The sequence below is a fragment of the Macaca mulatta genome, chromosome 9, assembly GCF_049350105.2.
Source record: "Macaca mulatta isolate MMU2019108-1 chromosome 9, T2T-MMU8v2.0, whole genome shotgun sequence".
NCBI classification, from domain to species: domain Eukaryota; kingdom Metazoa; phylum Chordata; class Mammalia; order Primates; family Cercopithecidae; genus Macaca; species Macaca mulatta.
The window spans coordinates 108,718,211-108,738,731 of record NC_133414.1 but is presented as its reverse complement, the minus strand read 5'-3'; the positions used below and the strand labels follow the sequence as shown (position 1 = coordinate 108,738,731).

The following is a 20,521-nucleotide window of genomic DNA, read 5'->3' as shown; positions in this document are numbered from 1 at the left end:
GTTGAGTGAAATTGCCAGAGTCAGGGACTAGTCATGTCCTCTCACCAAGGGACTGTTGTCCTCTGAGTCCTTTTCTCGCCCCAATTCCAGTAGTCAGTGCTAGCCAGGAGTGGGAGCAGAGTTTGGATAGCTGACCTAGCACCCAAAACCTTACCTGCAACAAGCAGGTGGCTTCTAATAGTTCAACAAGTTAGAAACATCCTTTAGGTTAAAAGTTGTCCAGACGCACTTGGTTAGGAGGAAGGAAAGGGCCCTCTCTCCCTAACATCCGGAGCTGGAAGGGAGGAACATGTGTTTGAACAGTGGGGACATTAGGGGTGTTGACCTTGAATAGACAGATGCACCCTCAGTAAAAATGTCTCTGACAAAGAACACAAACTGGCCAGGCCCAGAGACTTGTGAAGAGCGAGAGAGGCTTTGGGGAGAGAAGGAAGAGGGTGGAGTCAGGAAGACCACTGTTTAGGCAAGGTTCTCCAGATAGGAGATTTTCCTGACTTATCCAGGAGGGCCCAAGGCAATCACTAGGGTCCTTAAAACTGGAAGAGGGAGACAGAAGAGAGTCAGAGCAAGGGATATGATGACAGAAGCGAGGCCATCTGGCTTTGAAGATAGAACATGGGGGCCATGAGCCAAGGAATGTGGATGGCTTCTAGAAGCTGAAAGAGCCAAGGAAATGGATTCCCTTCTATTTGGCAGAAAGAAACCCAGCCCAGCCACCACCTTGACTTTAGCCCATGGAGACTCCTGTCACACTTCTGAGCTACAGAACTGTAAAATAATAAGTTGGTGTTGTTTTAAGCCACTAAATTTGTAGTAATTTATTAAGGCAACAGTAGAAAATGAATGCACGGCCTCATCCTGATATTCCCATTCTTAAATTCATTTCATTTATTTCCACCTAGACTTGAGCCCTAACCTTCCCTCATCTCTGCTCTCTGGGTCGGTCCTCTGGCCCCTGAATTGTTGAGAACTCCAAGGGGATGTGCTATTCAGGTGAATTTCAGCAGCAGGCAAAGGGAGGAGTCCAAGAAGAGGGCAGGTGAAGGTAAGGATTAAGCAAGAGCTCTAGCTCTGGAAGCAGACTGGCTTGGTACTGAATCTCCGGGAGCTTTTATTCTCTGTGGAAGCCTGAGCAAGGTATTTGGCTTGTTTCTTCGTCTCTAATGTAAAGACAGTGATAGGTGCTACCTCAGAAGTTTGCTGTGAGGATGCAATGTGATAATATGTGTAAGGTGCTAAACGCAGCGCCCATCAGAGAGCAACACAGGAAATGAATGGCAAAGAAACTCTACTAGATATTTATCATGTGAGATTATAATTAATGTTCATGTGCCACCAGGAGACCAGATCCAAGGAATTGCAGAAAGGTCACAGGAGGGCACTCAAGGGCAACGTTTAAGCACCCAGGGCCAGGTGCCCAGCCCTCCTCCTGTTCCCCTTCCTGGCCCCTCCTCTTTCCTGCTGGGGCAGCAGGGGCTTAGGGACAAAGCCCCAGGGGATGCGGAGGTGGCCTGGACAGCTGGTGCTCACACACACACACCCGCCCTGTCTCCCAGAGGCCTGGCAGCCCCACACTCTCCCCCTCTGCTCCCTCCCCACAGCCCCTCCACCTCGGGCTGCCCTTTGGTGGCAGATCAGGGCTGGTTTCCCGAGGAGTGGGGCGCACGTGGCGCGAAGCCCCCGCCTCCTCGCTGCCCCTGAGCAGGGGGCCGTGGGGGGAGCTGACCCGCGGCCGGCGTGGGGTTCTCACTTCCCCTCCCCAACGGCCACGGGTGCAGGTGCCGCGGGCCGAGTCCCGCAGGCGGGGCGGACTCTGTGGACACGCCCTCGTGGCGAGGCCGGGCTGCCTGGCGGGAGGAAGCGCCAGAGCGGCGACCGGTCCTGCGCTGAGCCCGGCGTCCCTCCAGCCCGAGCCAGGACGCCGCCAGTCCCGGCCCCGGCTCCGGGCACGCAGCGAGCCAGGGATGTGAGCGGCGCCTCGCGGCATGGCAATCTCAGGTGGGTAGGCAGGCGCCGCGGGTCCCCAGGCCCTTGGGCCCTCTCTCGCCCCCCGCACCCCTTGGGGCGCGTTCCCCTGCTCGCTTCTGTTTGCGTCCTCAGTGCGGGGATCTTGCCCTTTTTCTGCTCTTTTCTCTGTTCCCTGTCGCAAACTTCCCACTTTAACTTTCCCATGTTTCCCGCCCCAGCCTGTTGCGTGATTGTCTTCAGCCCCTGCCTGTCCCGACTCCCTCCCACTTCTTCAGAGTCTCCTTCGCTTCCCTCACCTCTGGCCCTCGGAGTGTCTGAGCGTCTCTTCCCCTGTCCCTCGACTCTGAAGCGAGAGGCGAGTTGAGAGAAGCAGAGTGCGGGCAGTGTGGACGGTCTACGCGGCCAAACGCGTCTCCTGGGCTCCGTGGACCCACAGGGGGCGCTCAGGCAGTCCTAGGTGGTGCGGAGAGATCAGCCGGGGGCCCTTGGGACAGCTTCCCAAGCCCTGTTCCTCCACCCCTCCCAGGCTTTGTGTTTTGGTTCTAGAACTTTGCTAGGGATCTAGTAACACTATTCCTTGAACTTTACTTTTCCTACATCCTTTGCAGAACTTTGGGGAATGGGAAGAGTTGGTGGTCACACTCATCAAAGGGTACCAGGCGTCTTTTCTGGCTGGTCTTGGGTTGCCTTCTGGTTCATGGGTGTACACACTTGGCAAGTTGCTCACTCACGGAGATCCAGAAAAACCACATAATGATGATAACAGAGACAGTTAATGAGTCCTTACTATTGCACTCCAATGGATACTGTGCATCTAATATGTTCTCCATGGTGGGCAGGACACACCTAGTCTCTGCTCTCCAGGAGTTTATGGTCCTGTAGAGGAAAGCAATAAGTAAACAAGGAATTACTAGATGAGAAGAGGTAGAGTTAACGGTGTTTACAAATGGGTTTACTTTTCTTTTCCCAGCCCACTTTATGATGTTTTAGTAGGGATAACATGTGAAAACAGGTTGCAGGTGCCCCTTGAAAAAGAGACTAGGTGGCCAGGAGAAGGCACTGTTCTTACAGGAGGTGAGCAAACGCTGGAATGAAGAGCCAGCTCTCCCCAGATCCTCTGAGGATGTGGTAACGGTGCTTTGGAAGCAGGGGTAGAAAAGGCCAGGGTGTGATGGTTCTGTTAGATTTGGTACTACAGGCTCATTATCTAAAGGGGATGGGAAGGTAGTTCATCACAGCCTCCTGGTTCTCCAGTTGGGCTCTGGAGGCTAAAAGAAGCTGTACTGTGAATAAGGAGGCCTAGAAATAGCAGGTAATATACACTTAATAAGGAAAGTCTCTGGTATGACATGTGCTATGGGAAAACAATAAAGAAGGGTGAGGGAGATTGGGGTTAGAATTTCAAATGAGGTGGCCAGGGTGGAGAAAGGGACATTTGAGCCAAGCTTTGAAAGAGGAGAGGGAGGAGGCTGTTTGGGCAAGAGTGCTCCAAGCAATGAGTGTATGTGGTGTGGTAAAGGAAAGGCAGCAGGCCAGCGTGGCTGGGGTAGGTGGGCTGTTGGGGAAAGGGAGATGAGGCCTGAGCATAAACCAGTGAAGCCACCTCCTCCTTCCATGGTCGGGGACAGGCCCTGGGCTGCTGAGTCCAGGAAACCGCAAACTGGGAGGGCCTTTGGGCGGAAGAGGCTGAGAAAATGGCCTCTCTTTTCCTCTTGTCCAGCGTCCTGTGTACATCTCTCCAGTGGGCACAGCTGACGGGGCTAGGAAGGCAAGCTCCAGTTCAGAGGGGGACCGTAGTCCGGTGGGCAAACCTGGGGCTATTTATGGGCTCTGTAGCAGCTTCTTCAGGTGTCCGTAATGGTTAGAGCTGTCAAACTGTCTTGCTGTCTGCATCTTCTGTGGCGAGACACCACTCCAGGTGCTGCAATTGATAGTTGGCTCTCTGGAGTCGCTCGGGTTCCCTGAGGTCTGGAAGTACAGGGACCCATGGGGGCAGGTCATAGTGGTGAGAGCAATGCCTCTCGCCAAGATGCTGTGGGCTTTGGAGTCATCCCCACTCTTCTGTATGTTCTTTTTTTAAAAAGCAGCTTTATTGTGACATAATTCACATGCCATACAATTCATCCATTTAAAGCATACAATTCAGTGGTTTTTAGTATCTTTACAGATATATGTAGCCATTACCACAGTCAATTTTAGGACATTTTCATCACCTCAAAAAGAAACCTTGTATGCTTTAGCTATCACCCTTTTATTCTCCTCTCCTGTCCCAGCCCTAAGATCTACTTTGCCTCTATAGATTTCCCTACGCTGGGCTTTTTATATGAATGGAATCACATAGTATATGGTCTTTGGTGACTGGCTTCCTTTGCGCAGCATAATATTTTCAAAGTTCATCCCACTGTAGCTTATATCAGTACTTCGTTCCTTTTCACGGCCTAATTCTCTGGTCTTTTTAAATTCCCTTCCACTGAAGGGGAAGCATTAGTCTATATTATTTTCTGAAAGATGTATTTGCTTGTTGAAATCCAGGAGAATCTAGGCTCCCTGTCTTTGAAAGTACCTTGGGTAGGAAGATAAAATGAAATAGACTCAGCTTATTCCACAAGATTCTCTAGGCCCCTGATGGCATCTTGTGTATTTACACGTGAGGGAGAGGAAAGAGAGAGGATCCATGGGTGACTTTCCCAAGTGGCCAAGTCTGTGACTGGGTGAAGAAAGACTAGGACCCTCTCCTCTGTGTGTCAGTTCTCATACCATCTCTTGCCCCCTCTCTCCAAGGCTCCTCTTCTGTCTAGGTCCTTCTACTATTCCTGGACTTACAGGACCATGGAGCTTGAAGGGACTTTTAACCCTTTTGTGATCTTAACTTCCACGTGATCCTTGAGGCCTCTCAGTACTCTTGCCAGTAGCTGAATTTGAACACCTTGTGGGGTGGGAAGCTCCTGATATGATTGACCACATCTCTCCTTATCCTGGTCACCTTCCCTATCTCTCATCCCTCTTCAAATACGGTGTTCAGATTCAAACACAGGGCTTCAGGATGGATGAATGGGGTGCCAGAGTCACCTGCAGGCTGAAGAAGTGGTCTGGGCTGAGTGGTTTGAGAAGCTCTCTGGTACTTCCTGTCTGCACTTCTCTCCAGTGAGTTCTTTTTTTTTTTTGAGACGGAGTCTCACTCTGTCACCCAGGCTGGAGTGCAGTGACACGACCTTGGCTTACTGCAAACTCTGCCTTCCAGGTTCAAGTGATTCTTGTGCCTCAGCCTCCCGAGTAGCTGGAATTACAGGTGTCCGCCACCATGCCTGGCTAAGTTTTGCATTTTTAGTAGAGACAGGGTTTCACCATGTTGGCCAGGCTGGTCTTGAACTCCTGACCTCAAGTGATCTGCCCGCGTCGGCCTCCCAAAGTGCCGGGATTACAGTTGTGAGCCACCACGCTCGGCCCTCCATTGGGCTCTGAGTCCTGCAAAGCCACCTCTTTCTGCCCCAGCTTTTTACCCTGTGGACTCCCTGCTGCTACAGCCTCCCCTTCCTCTGCTGTGATCCATTTCTTTCTCCTTCTATAGCCAAACCTGTTCTTTATGTTTTACAAGGACAAAGAAAGACCTTTCCTCATTTCTGTCTAGACTTGTGGACTCCTTGTTGGCTCGTGTGTTTCATTTCTCTTAACAAATGAACAAACAGAAAAAAAAAAAGAGAAATGTGATTGGGGACAAGTGGAAAAACGACTTACGGTTAAAGGAAAAGGATTATTGCTGAAGAAAGGAGTTTCCCCCATATAAGGCAGAGTTGCTGACAAAGCATTTAGTCCTGTATTGTTACCCAGCACATCAGAAAGGGACTGGAACTTTCACTTTGGACTTTTTAAAAACTTCCCCGTCTTTCAGTTTCCCAGCACAGCAATATTCAGGAAGGTGATAGATTTCATTGTCCTCGTTTACATCAAGGCAAATTTGCCTAGACTTAGTAATTGGTCTAAGTCACACAAGTTAGTGACCAAATATGTTGTAATGTTAACGAGTCTGAGGCAGTAATAAATTTCTCCTCAAATACTTTCGCTCAAAGGGAATTGAATTTAACACTAGAACCCTAGGAACGAGACATTGTGCATTTATTTATTTATTTATTTTTTAATGAGACAGGGTCTCACTCTGTCATCCAGGCTGGAGCGCAGTGGTATGATCTGGGCTTACTGCAACCTCCACTTCCCAGGTTCAAATAATTCTCATGCCTCAGCCTCCTGGGTAGCTGGGACTACAGGTGCGTGCCACCAGGCCTGGCTTATTTTTGTATTTTTTTTTGTAGAGATGGGGTTTCACAATGTTGGCCAGACTGGCCTCGAACTCCTGATGTCAAGTGATCCACCTGCATTGACCTCCCAAAGTGCTGGGATTACAGTTGTGAGCCACTGTTCCTGGCCAGGAATGAGACATTTCGAATAACTGTTCTGCTTGTTTGTTTGTTTTTAAATATAGGAGATTTAAGTGTTTTTTATTTTAATTGTACTTATTTATTTATTTTTGAGATGGATTCTTGCTCTGTCACCCAGGCTGGAGTGCAGTGGCGAGATCTCAGCTCACTGCAAGCTCTGCCTCCCAGGTTCATGCCATTCTCCTGCCTCAGCCTCCTGAGTAGCTGGGACTACAGGTGCCCGCCACCACACCTGGCTAATTTTTTGTATTTTTAGTAGAGACGGGGTTTCACCGTGTTAGCCAGGATGGTCTCGATCTCCTGACCTTGTGATCCGCCTGCCTTAGCCTCCCGAAGTGCTGGGATTACAGTGTGAGCCACTGTGCCCGGCCTCAATTATACTTTTAAATAAAATTTTATTATAGAACAGTTTTAGATTTCCAGAAAAACTACAGAGATAGTACAGAGACTTCTCATCCAGTTTCACCTATTATTGACATCTTACATTAGTGTGGTATTTGTGACAATTAATTAACTGATATTGATAAATTATTAATAATTAAAAGTTCAGACTTTCCTCAGATTTCCTTAGTTTTTATGTAATGTCCTTCTGTTCCAGGAGCCCATCTCAGGTACTATGTTATATTTAGTAGGCGTGTCTCCTTAGGCCTTTCAAGGCTGTGATTTTCTCTGATTTTCCTTGTTTTTGATGACTTTGACAGTCTTGAGGAGTACTGGTCAGTTATTTTGTAGAACGGCCCTCAGTCGGGATTTGTCTGATATTTTTTCCCATAATTAGACCGGGGTGCTGGCTTTCGGGGAGGAAGCACACAGAGGTGAAGTGCCAGTCTCAGCCCATGGTATGCAGGGCACACACTCTCAACATGATCTGTGACTGTCGATGCTGACCTTGATCACTGGGTTTCTCTATTGTAAATTTACTTTTTTTTTTTTTTTTTCTCCTTTTCCACACTGTGCTGTTTGGAAAGAACTCACTCGACACAGCCCACAATAAGTTCTCGGTGTAAGGAGTTACACTCTACCTTCTTGAGGGTGGAGTTATCTACATAAGTTATTCACAATTGTTATGCATGGGAGATTTGTCTGTTTTCCCCAATGTATTTATTCAATTATTTATTTCATGTCAGTATGGACTCCTGTATATTTCTTTTATGCTTTGGGTTATAATTCAATATTATTTTATTTATTTTGTTGCTCAAATGGTTCCAGCTTTTGCCACTGGGCGCTTTGAGTTGACTCATGTGTTCCTTTGACGTATGCCTGTCATTGAATTTTTGTTTGAGCAGTTGTTACTTTCTGGCGCTACAAGATGCTCCAGGCTCATATTGACTATTTCCTGCCCCAGGAAATATTTAATCCTAGACTCATTCTTAGAATCCATCATTTCTCTAAGGAATCCTGAATCCTTTTGTTGGAGAATGGTATGAGAAACCCATGGCACTAGATGTGTTTTATTAACTGTATTTCTTAAACTATATTCTGTATTTCCTTGACTTTTTAAATTGGGTGCAAGTTAGAGATTAAGAGCATGGACTTTGGAGTCAGATCCCTGCTCTGGCACTAACTGTGTGTGCTTGGGCAGCAGTAGCAGCAAATCTTCAACGAGTTTTAATGTCTGTGTCTGTAAAATGGGGCTTTTTGATAACATATACTTTGTGGATTGTTCTGAGGATTAAATGAGAGAATGTACATGAGATGCTTAGCAGAGTGACTAACACATGGTCAGTGCTCAGGAAACAGAGCTGAATCGCAATTTAAGCTTTTCTTGATGACTTAGAGTCTTTTTTTCTTTTTTTTTGAGATGGAGTTTCACTCTTGTTACCCAGGCTGGAGTGCAATGGCACGATCTCGGCTCACTGCAACCTCCGCCTCCCGGGTTCAAGCGATTCTTCTGTCTCAGCTTCCCTAGTAGCTGGAATTACAGGCACATGCCACCATGCTTAGCTAATTTTTGTATTTTCAGTAGAGATGGGGTTTCATCATATTGGTCAGGCTGGTCTCAAACTCCCAACCTCAGGTGATCTGCCTGCCTCGGCCTCCCAAAGTGCTGGGATTACAGGTGTGAGCCACCGTGGCCAGCCCTTGACTTGGAGTCTTTAATAAACAGCAAGTATTATGATGTGCTGTTAACAGAGGAGCAGGATCTACTGTTAACTGGGGAGGTAGGATCCAGGGGGAAATGATTACCCATTCCCTCAGTGGCCCTAGAGTTTGTTATTTAAAAAATGTTCACTTACTTTTGGGTCACTAAATTCTTCTCATAAAATTGGAGTAATCACTCATGGCCATGTGGTCTTTAGAACAGTGTAAAGTTGTTGCTTTTCTACTAAGTCAGTCAGTACCCCAAACCCAAGCTGCCTCTGAGGCTCAAGCAATCCTCCTACCTCAGTCTCCTGAGTAGCTGGGACTATAGGAGCACACCACCATGCCTGGCTAATTTTTGCATTTCTTGTAGAGACAGGGTTTCACCATGTTGCCCAGGCTGGTCTCAAACTCCTGAGCTCAAGCAACCTACCCGCCCTGGCCTCCCAAAGTGATTGGATTAGTCATGAGCCACTGAGCCTGGCCCCAAGCTGCCTTCTTAAGGGTTCTACTTGTGCTTAGGAAATTTTTTTCTTCTCTCTTCTTCATTTTGCCATCACTTGCCAACCCTATTGAAAACACTACTTATGGTTTCTTCATCACTAGTATATGGGACCACAACCATCCCTTCCTGAGATTTTATTCTCCTTCTGTCTATTACACAAATTGTTGACTTGATACGCGTATGTATGTGGAGGAAGCTGGTGGCCACCCTTTTTCACTTTTGCATTTTTACAAAATGCCCCAGGCTCCTTGCACAGCATCACTAGCATTGCATCCTTAATATTATAATGAAGTGTAAAGTCTTGCATGTTTCCTACCTGATGGCTCGTGCCCATGCACACACATCTGCAGTAACACTTCACACTTAGAAGAACGTTTGCCTCTTAAGATAAACCAGCCACATACGAAGGAAGGACAGAAATAAGGTAAAAATGTTCTGATACTTTAACTCTGCTTCTCAGTGTCAACTGTATAGTTATGTAGCTTTGCCAATGTTATACCTTCTATAGTCTTGAAATTATTTTTCCATTGAGATGTAAAGAAATATTCTACACAGAAAAAAAAAGATCCAAACAGCAAATATTTTTATTTATTTATTTATTTATTTATTTATTTTTATGGAAGGCTGCAGCACTGGTGCATTAAATTTTTGTCCTTAATCTGTATAAGCTTTGGAATCAGGGTAAGCATTCCTGAAAATGACCATTATATTCACAATTGAGGGAACAGACTGTGATCACAATTGAGTTCTCTGTAGAACCACGAATGTCCAGGTCATCATCAGAATTGCTGACTGGTTTTCTCCAGTTCCACACTGTTTGTCTAAGATTGACTTTTTAAAAGATTTGTACACCTTCCCTTCAAAAATACTCTCAGGTTGATCAGCTTGCTCCTGCTGAGAAGGCTACTGGGCTCTATATTAGCACTGGAGTAGGGCTCCAGAAAACCAGGGGGGCTGAAAAAAGAATGAAACTGCAAACATTCGTTTTATTTGCTATTTTTCAAAATTTGGTAATATCATCCTGGGGGAAATCAGAACTATGTTGGGCTTGCATTGTACATGTTGCTTTTTGGTTTGAATATAGTGGTGGGTTGGATGGGGGCAGGAAAGAGGATTCATCCTATGATCTTTTCAGAGCCTTAAGGTCTTGCCTAAGTCCTGCCTTTGTCCTTTTCAACAGGAAACATCAACGAAATGCGGCCCAGGCCTAGCGTTTAATTGTTTTAGTCTACAACTTAGATGGTTCCCAACCTTCATAAAATGTGACCAGCTTCCTTCTCTGAGTTCCCTGTTGTGTCGTATGGACAGTTTATGCTCACCTCTTCCAAACCACGCACAGAACAGTTTGTTGAATTCATGGAGAGATGATGAGCCAAAACAGTGGTAACAGTTATGTTAAGAGCCAAGCTTCTTTGAACTTTGGTAATTGGAAGCTATGACTTATTACTCGTAAGATTCTTGGCATAGTTCCTGATGGGTGGTGCAGGTGAGTTGGGAAGGAGGCTGGACGGGGAACCAGGGAACAACCTGAGCATCAGTTCTGGCTCTGCCAATAATCTAGAGTGTGAAGTTGAGCAAGTCCCTTAACCTTCCTAGATGAAGTGTTTCTTTCATCTGTAAACGAGGAGTTTGGGCCAAGTGATTCCTGAGAGCCCTTTTTGACTCTCTTTTTGGCATTTATGCTTTGTTAGAGGAAGAAAGCCTATGTTATGGGCCAGGTGTGATTAGGGACACCTTGCAGATTGTATTGTGGAGGTCACAGCATTAATTCAACCACAACTACCGTGCACTTTAATATTATACATTATTTATATTCATGTGAGGATAATGACACCAGCTACCAATTCCTGAGGGTTTTCTACATGACAAGCACTATGCTTAGCAGTTTATGTGAAATATCTAATTTAACTCAAATCCTTGCTTGGCCACTGTGAATCTTGGGCAAGTTACTTAACCTGCCACACCTCAGGTTTCTCATTTTTTTTAAAGAATGGACCAATAATAACCTACCTTCTAAAGTTGCTGTGAAGATGTAATGAGTTTAGTAGGCAATGTGCTTGGAAGAGTGCCTGGAACAGAGTAACCTCTATATAAGTGCTTGCTGTTGGGGTTATTATTATTTATTATTATTGTTATTGTTATAATCTCATACTGCATTAGGTGTAGGGGGAAAGTGCATGCCAGGCAGAAGCAATAACTCGTGCAAGGATCTAAAACAGTATGGGGTCGGGCCTGGTGGCTCACGCGTATAATCCCAGCACTTTGGGAGGCGGGGATGTGTGGATCACTTGAGGTCAGAAGTTCAAGACAAGCCTGGCCAGCATAGTGAAACCCCATCTCTACTAAAAATACAAAAATTAGCCTGGAGTGGTGGTGGGCACCTGTAATCCCAGTTACTTGGGAGGATGAGGCAGGAGAATCACTTGAACCCGGGAGGCAGAGGTTGCAGTGAGCTGAGATTGGGCCACTGCATTCCAGCCTGGGTGATAGAGCAAGACTCAGTCTCTAAATAAATAAATAAGAAATAGATAAAACAGTGTGGTATGTTTGGTCTAAGACAAGGAGTCTGGTATGATTGGAACACAGACTGTAAATGGGGAAAGAAATGAGTGAGTGAGGTGTGCTGGTGTGCTGGAGGCACACCATGACAGATTGTGGGTGCCAGACCTGGCGTCTGGATGCTCTACCTTTGCAGGTTCTGGGGAGCCACCTAGAAGGGCAGGTGTGCTAACATGCTTCTGTGCCTCATTCTTGCTCAGGGGTGCCCAGAGGGTGCGACATCCTCATCATCTACAGCCCGGATGCCGAGGAATGGTGCCAGTATCTGCAGACCCTGTTCCTGTCCAGTCGGCAAGTCTGCAGCCAGAAGATACTGACTCACAGGCTGGGCCCCGAGGCCTCCTTCTCGGCAGAGGACCTAAGCCTTTTCCTCAGCACCCGCTGTGTCGTGGTGCTGCTGTCCGCGGAGCTGGTGCAGCACTTCCACCAGCCGGCCTTGCTGCCCCTGCTGCAGAGAGCCTTCCATCCTCCGCACCGCGTGGTCAGGCTGCTCTGCGGCGTGCGGGACAGCGAGGAGTTCCTAGACTTCTTTCCAGATTGGGCCCACTGGCAGGAGCTCACCTGTGACGATGAGCCAGAGACCTACGTGGCAGCTGTGAAAAAAGCCATTTCCGAAGGTAAGCTTTTCTTCTAAAGATAAGCAAGCCCTAGAAGACTTATTAATCCAGGTGCTAGGTGTAAGTTTATATTCCAAAATGAGCAAGGATCTCAGTATGTTAAGAGACCTGGTCATATTTATGGGTTTAGAGCAGCCTATTCCTGGGGTGGGGTAGGGGCAGGACAGGTCTCCTGCACTATCAGGAGAGGAAGAGGACACTGTCCCTTGTCTTCTGTACTAGGGCAAAAGCCTTCTTTCTAGAATTTTCTATACCTTGGAAGACACAGGACAGAGTTCCAGCCTAGAAAGTAGTGGGGGTGGGAGGCAGAGACTTAGTTTGCTGTTGGTGTGAGGAATGAGACTGCTCACTCTCCTGCTTGCATGTTACTTCCATTTTATCATCATGCGACCTTCACATTTTTGTCAAAAAAGTTTTTTTTTTTTTTTTTTGAGACTGAGTCTCTCTCTGTCACCCAGGCTGGAGTGCAATGGTGCGATCTCAGCGGACTGCAACCTCTGCCTCCCAGGTTCAAACGATTCTCCTGCCTTAGCCTCCTGAGTAGCTGGGATTACAGGTGTGTGCCACCATGCCTGGCTAATTTTTTTGTATTTATAGTAGAGACAGGGTTTTATCATGTTGGTCAGGCTGATCTTGAACTCCTGATATCAAATGATCCACCCACCTCAGCCTCTGAAAGTGCTGGGCTTACAGGTATGAGCCACCGTGCCTGGCCAAGGCATTGTTTTTTTTCGATAACATGGTTATAGAGAAATAACCCTCTTCTCTATTTCCCATCAGCCTAGCTTCTATATTTTGCCCTGTTTCTCCTTTTAGAGTAGGAAAATTCCGATCCTTTCTGTGAGGGTTAGTGACTTCAGTGGCCCCAGGAAGTGTGACACACACTCTGATTAACAATAACAGAAGACGTGCTCTGGGATGGACACATGTCACAGCTTTTCTTCCTCTTTTTGCTTTTTTTTTTTTTTTTTTTTTTTTGAGACAGAGCCTTGCTCTGACGCCCAGGATGGAGTGCAGTGGCGCGATCTCGGCTCACTGCAACCTCCACCTCCCGATTTCAAGTGATTCTCCTCTCTCAGCCTCCTGAGTAGCTGGGATTACAGGTGCCCACCACCACACTGGCTAATTTTTGTATTTTTAGTAGAGATGAGATTTTACCATGTTGGTCAGGCTTGTCTCAAACTCCTGATCTCAGGTGATCCACCTGCCTCAGCCTCCCAAAGTGCTGGGATTACAGGCATCAGCCACCACACCCGGCCTCTTTTTGTTTTCTATTTTTGCCTCACTATGGGCTATGAGTGGGCTATACGTTTATATTCTATTCTATTGCCACCCAGGATCTTATATACCTGACGCCAGCAAAGAAGCCTGGAAAATTATGGCTCTGATTTAACTGTGCCTCAGTTATCCCTGGTGTGACTTGGGCATTAATTTGTCTCACCCACCCCTATGCCATCTGATAAACTAAATCAAGAATTTACTAATTTTCAGTGACCTTAAAAAGCTAATGTAACTTCCTAGGTGCTTTTGTCCCTGGAATTGCCTACTCTAAACCAATGAATATGACCACATCTTTTAACAAAGTAACATTCCATCTAATTTTGTAACATAAATCACTGGTGTGAATGTAAGACATGTCTCACTTGAAATCCTGGGACCAGGATTAGTACTTTTTCTAGGGTTTGCTTATCATTACTTTAGAAAGGCAATGATGGAAAAAGCATATAATTCATTTTTGCATGATTGTCTTTCATTACTTTGAAGGAATTGTGATCTGCCCTAACATACAGAAAACTAAGACACAGCTGGTTGTTTCTGTGGATGAGTTTGTCACTGCAACAGTCCATTAGGATCTCACAGGCCAGCCCCCGGAACCCACCATGGATGTATTGCCGCTGACTGGGCATCTCACACTGTATGCTGTAACAGATTGCTCTTTAAAATATTACAGTAGTGTGGCTGGTTGTGGTGGCGCATGCCTGTAATCCCAGCAATTTGGGAGGCTGAGGCAGGTGGATCATGAGGTCGGGAGTTCGAGACCAGCCTGGCCAGTATGGTGAAACTCTGTCTCTACTAAAAAAATACAGAAATTAGCTGGTTGTGGTGGTGCACGCCTGTAGTCCCAGCTACTCAGGAGGCTGAGGCAGAAGAATCACTTGAACCTGGGAGGTGGAGGTTGCAGTGAGCCGAGATTGTGCCAATGCGCTCCAGCCTGGGCGACAGAGCAAGACTCTGTCTCAAAAAAAAAAAAAAAATTACAGTAGTGTTATTTTTTTGAAGTAGATAGTAAAAAGGATTATTTTAATATTGTTTGGATGTGTCCAGTGATTCAATGCCTGGATAAATTGATCTCTTCTAGTATTTCACTTTTTACCAAAGACTCTAGTTCAGTATGCTATGAGCCTTTAGCTTCAAGTGTCTCGGAAGGAATGAACTAATTCACGGAGTGTTCCTATTCTGAGAGCAGGAACTTCTCATCAGGAAGAGATTATTTTAATGGGAGATTAAAATAAGCTGCTTAGTGGGATATCTTTGCAGTTCAGAATCAGTGGATATAGGGACAAATGGAATTATAGGTAAGAGGAAGAAGGAAGGCTTATAGCCCCAATATAACTTTCTTATCTGGTATTAGGCTTGTGAATTTGGGGATTCAGGATCTCTATTGGTGCTAGGATGGTTTGGGTTTGCTTTTTGGGTATTCCAGAGCCATGGCCCTTGGTTGGCCTTGACTCTGATGCCATATTCTTGATTTGTTTTGCTGGACAAGCTTTCTTTTTTTTTTTGAGACGGAGTCTTGCTCTGTCACCCAGGCTGGAGTGCAGTGGCCGGATCTCAGCTCACTGCAAGCTCCGCCTCCCGGGTTTACGCCGTTCTCCTGCCTCAGCCTCCCGAGTAGCTGGGACTACAGGCGCCCGCCACCTCGCCCGGCTAGTTTTTTTGTATTTTTTAGTAGAGACGGGGTTTCACCGTGTTAGCCGGGATCGTCTCTCGATCTCCTGGCCTCGTGATCCGCCCGTCTCGGCCTCCCAAAGTGCTGGGATTACAGGCTTGAGCCACCGCGCCCGGCCATGGACAAGCTTTCTTAGCAAACCTGATACTCAGAGTCTGGCAGTGTAGAAAAAAGAACATTGACCAGGGTTAGGGACACTGTATCACCCCGGCTCTGCTGCTAACCAGATGCCTAATACTGAGCAAGTCATTTTGCCTCTTTGAGTTCCAGCTTCCCTTTCTGTACGTGGCAGATTTAGAATTGATGTAAGACACTTCCCGGGCTAAAAATCTGATTCACCTAGGCCAGAAAATCTTAAATATCTTTGAAGTATGACCTTCTTGCCCTTTTTCATACCTGCTTTGTCTCCTAGGAAGCTTAGGGTTAGAATGGTGTCTAAAAACAGTACTCTCCCTAAACTACATTTCTGGGATAATTGTGTCCTTAGGTACGTTTCCTATAACTTGTGATAACCCATCTTTTAAAAATACCCTTCTTGCATGATGAGGTTTTCCTAAGGCACCTCAAAATAAAAGCAAAAGTTAATATTTTCATATATGTTACTACCACCAGTTGCCCAGTCCCATGAGAAATAAATACATGAAACTTGTTTCTTTGACTTTCTGTGTTTTAAAAAAAATCCCAATAAGAAATTGCCTGGGCATTTTCTTAGTGGCTCAAGCATGTAATCCCAGCACTTTGAGGGGCTGGAGCAGAAGGATTTTTGTGGAGCTTGGAAGTTTGAGACCAGCCTGGACAACATGGCAAAACCCCATCTCTACAAAAAAATACAAAAATTAGCTGGGCATGGTGGTGTGCACCTGTAGTCCTAGCTACTTGGGAGGCTGAGGTGGGAGGATCACCTGAGCCTGGGAGGTTGAGGCTGCAGTGAGCTGTGATTGAGCCACTGCACTCCAGCCTGGGGATCAACAGAGTGACACCCTTTCTCAAAAAAAAAAAAAAAAAAAAAAAAAAAAAAAAAAAGAGAGAAGTGCAATGGATAATTGATAATGGGGATGAACTAATAGTAGAGACAATAATTGTGGAGTTATTGATTGTAGGGCTATTGAAACCTATGGGGAGACAAATTTTAGGAAAAACTTTCTAATTATTAGAGCTGTGTGAAGGTGGAATGGGTTGCCTTCGAAGGTGGTAAGCACCACATTTCCAGGAGTAAGGGAGCAGATACTGCAGATGTGCTGTAAAGGGATTTAGCTTTGGGACCAGGGTTGGGCCATGTGACCTTTACAGCCTTTTGATCATAACGTTCCCTTACAAGAAGTTCCCCTTTTCACCAGGAACACATTTCTCTTCTGAATTCAGTTTTCCTCCTTCACCTGGTATACCTGAGGTTTTTGACTCCCAACTGAAGAAATACTGGTCATGTTGCTACTCAGACCCCAGCAGTAAATAGCAGGAAAAATACCTCAATTTATAATTTATGTAACCCTTTAAAATGATGAAAGTCCCTATTTACATGTCTATATGTATATTTTTCTTAACTTTGAGATACCTTTTGATAAAAAGGACTATTTAATGAGATATTCACTAAGACCATTTAAAATTTAGGCTAAATTTTAGACCATTTAAAGTAAAGCTTAAAGATTCTTAAAGAGAGTGGAGTGGGTAATAGAGTAGAGGCGGTTATTTTATTCTTGAAACTTAGATTACAGGTAGTCAATTATACTTTCTTTTGCTGCTATGCTAGCTAAACAATGCTTCTCAAATTTTAATGTGCACAGAAGGACCTGGGGATCTTGTAAATATGCATACACTGACTCCTTGGGTGGGGCCAAGATTCTGCATTTCTCTCTACTTTTTTTCTTTTTGAGATAGAGTCTCGCTCTGTCACCCAGGCTGGAATGCAGTGGCGCAATCTCAGCTCACTGCCACCTCTGCCTCCCTGGGTTCAAGCAATTCTCCTGCCTCAGCCTCCTGAGTAGATGGGATTACAGTCATGCGCCACCATGCCTGGCTGATTTTTGTATTTTTAGTAGCGATGGGGTTTCACCATGTTGGCCAGGCTGGTCTTGAACTCCTGACCTCAAGTGATCTGCCTGCCTCAGCCTCACAAAGTGTTGGGATTACAGGCGTGAGCCACTGTGCCCAGCCAGATTCTGCATTTCAAACAAGCTCGCAGGTGATGTTGATGCTGCTGGTCCAGGTACCACTGAGTACCAACAAGGGGTCTAAGCCACCTTTCTTTTGTCAGGTCAATGGTCAGGTACCTCTGTCACATGGGAAGTATTTTCTCAAATCTCCACTTCTCTGGAAATGGAGGCACCATCACATCAGGGCAACTCATCCATTAGGTATAAAATTAGGCCAGTGTTTGGTGCTTAAGCCATCAGACTTCAGGGTGGAGCTCCTGCATTCTCTTCCTTTGCCCCTGCTCATAGATTCTGTGCTTTCACTCTGGCAGTTTTCAGTCTCTCAGGTTTCTAGTTGTTGGGATGGGGTGCTCCTGGGATCACAATCTTTACTCTTTCTTCATTTAATAAACCCCTTGATCAAAATTACTACTAAAATATGTTTTGGAGGTTTTATTTCCCACCCCACTCTCCAAATTTGTCAGCCACCTTAAAATTAAGCAGATGTTTTAATTAGAGTCTTCAGTGTGTTGGATCAGCCAGTTTATTTCCCAAGTTCTTCATCTGTAAAATGATGGGGTTGGATCAGATGATTTGGAAGGTTTCTTCCAGCCTCCAGCGCTGTAATATACATTGTAAGTTTTCTAAGAAGATGGCAAATTACCGAGAACCTTTTTAACTGATTCAGTTTAGTTCCAAAATGTCTGCATAGAAGACTGGACTGTTGATCTGAATTTTTTGGACTAGCTGGAGGATTATTTTAAAATAAGGAAGTGAGAAAACCCCAGGTACAGCACAGAAATTATTTCCTCTTTTTACTGGAGCTGTATTCTTTGCTTCAAATCTCAATGGAATATAAAAATAGATTGTGTTAGACTGTGTGGGAAAGGACTCTGTGGGTGATATTCAGTGTTTTTGCAAAAGTTCTCATTCGTGTGATGTGTGTGTGTGTGTGTGTGTGTGTTGAGGGTGCAGGGAAGCATTAAGCTGAATTCTCCCAATATTATTTATTAATAGTATTACAATGGAGATCTTGTCTGCTTCTTTATATGCATTATTTTCTCTTTGCCTCACCCCTCCCTCTCCATTCCCATTGTGTTTCAGAAGCTCTCATGATACCCACAAGTGTCATATATTTTGCCTTTGATTTCCATGGGAAAAATTTAGAGGAATATATCTATATGTCTACATCTGTCCTTCCTTTGTTGATATTAATGTTCTAGTCTGAATATTAAACTACAGTTTAAAAGAAAAAATAAGGGCTGGGTGCAGTGTCTCACAACTGTAATTCTAACACTTTGGGAGACTGAGGGGAACAGATTGCTTGAGGCCAGGAGTTCAAGACCCGCCTGGGCAATGTGGCGGAAACCCTATCTCTACAAAAAATAGAAAAATTAGCTGGATGTGGTGGCCTGTGCCTGTGATCCCAGCTACCGGAGAGGCTGAGGTGGGAGGATTGCTTGAGCCCAGGAGGTCGAGGCTGCTGTGAGCTGTGATTGTGGCACTCCACTCCAGCCTGGGAGACAGAGCGAGACCCTGTCTCAAAGAAAAAGAAAAATAAAGGAATATTTAAAACTGCTTTCAGCTAATCAAATGGATTCCAAAATGTTTTCTTAAATTAACTAATTAATTAATTAATTGTTTTCTAGTTTTATTGAGGTATAATTGACAAATAAAAACTGTGTATATATTCAAAAAATTGTATATATTCAAGGTATACAAAGTGATTTTTTTATACATATACTTCGTGAAATGATTATCACAATCAAATTAATTAACACATACATCAGCACACATAGTTACCATTGTGTGTGTGTGTGTGTGTGTGGTGAGAACACTTAAAGTCTAGTCTTAGCAAATTTCAAGTAAAAAATGTGGTATTATTAACTATAATCACCATGCTGGACATTAGATTCTCAGAGTTTATTCTTTTTTTTTTTTTTTTTTTTTGACACGGAGTCTTGCTCTGCTGCCCAGGCTGGAGTGCAGTGGCACGATCTCCGCTCACTGCAAGCTCTGCCTTCCAGGTTCACGCCATTCTCCTGCCTCAGCCTCCTGAGTAGCCAGGACTACAGGCGCCCACCACCACACCCAGCTAAGTTTTTGTATTTTTTTTAGTAGAAGATGGGGTTTCACCTTGTTAGCCAGGATGGTCTCGATCTCCTGACCTCATAATCTGCCCACCTCGGCCTCCCAAAGTGCTGGGATTACAGGCATGAGCTACCGCGCCCGGCCTTTTTTTTTTTTTTTGAGACGGAGTCTTGCTCTGTCCTCAGGCTGGAGTGCAGTGGTGTGATCTTGGCTCACTGCAACCTCCACCTCCTGGGTTCAAGCGATTCTTCTGCCTCAGCCTCCTGAGTAGCTGGGACTACAGGCACGTGCCAACATGCCCAGCTAATTTTTGTATTTTTAGTAGAGATGGGGTTTCACCATGTTGGTCAGAATGGTCTTGATCTCTTGACCTCATGATCCTCCTGCCTTGGCCTCCCAAAGTGCTTGGATTACAGGCATGAGCCACCGCACCTGGCCTGAGTTTATTAATCTTAAAACTGAAAGTTTAACTCTTTGACCAGCATCTCCTCAGTCCCCCTCTTTGCTCCGTCCCTGGTAAACACTGTCGTATTCTCTGCTTCTGTGAGTTCGACTTTTTTGGATTCCACATATAAGTGAGATCATACTGTATTTGCCTTCCTGTGTCTGGGTTATTTCACTTTGCGTAATGTCCTCCAGGTTCATCCACATGGTCACAAATGGCAAGATTTTCTTCTTTCTTATAGCTGAAAATATTCCGTTGTGTAACTTTTCTTAAATTTAAAAAGAAACTTTTTTCCTGAAAATTTACCCTTTTATAAATAATATTGCAATAAATCTTCATACAGCTTCATGCCTAAATCTTTGTGAATCTCTGTTAATTTCCTCTGGATCATACTGCTATAGAGCCCCCAGAGACAGGGTTGCAAGCCTGCTCTCAGCATCTCCCCACTCTCCCCCATGCAGCCTGAATCTACCGCCTTCCTTACTGCTGTTTATTTTATTTTCTTCCCTTTATGCTTGGTTCAGTCTGTTGTTTACATTTGCAGTTTCTCTTGCAAAGTTAGTCGTATGGAGAACTTGTACCCTCCTCCCCTCAGGGAAAGAGTTCATAAGAAGATGAATGCTTTTTATGACAGTTACCCTGTGTAATGCATCAGGTGTTTTACATGTATTTATTCCTGCCACAACCCCGAGTGCACAGATGGTTTCAGCACCATTTTACAGATGAGAAAACTAAGGTTCAG

At 45.2% G+C, this 20,521-nt stretch overlaps 1 protein-coding gene across 4 annotated transcripts in view; it reads left to right on the top strand.

The window, feature by feature from the left end:
* The first annotated feature begins 1,458 nt into the window (after window positions 1-1,458).
* The window catches only part of PIK3AP1 (phosphoinositide-3-kinase adaptor protein 1), a 127,288-nt gene continuing 108,225 nt past the window's right edge, over window positions 1,459-20,521 (top strand). The window contains exons 1-3 of one of the 4 annotated variants that reach the window (XM_028853388.2): window positions 1,459-1,998; window positions 10,169-10,474; window positions 11,748-12,164. In XM_028853388.2, coding sequence (XP_028709221.2) covers window positions 10,462-10,474; window positions 11,748-12,164 — 430 coding nt within the window. In that variant the 5' untranslated portion in view covers window positions 1,459-1,998; window positions 10,169-10,461. 4 annotated transcript variants of the gene reach the window in all.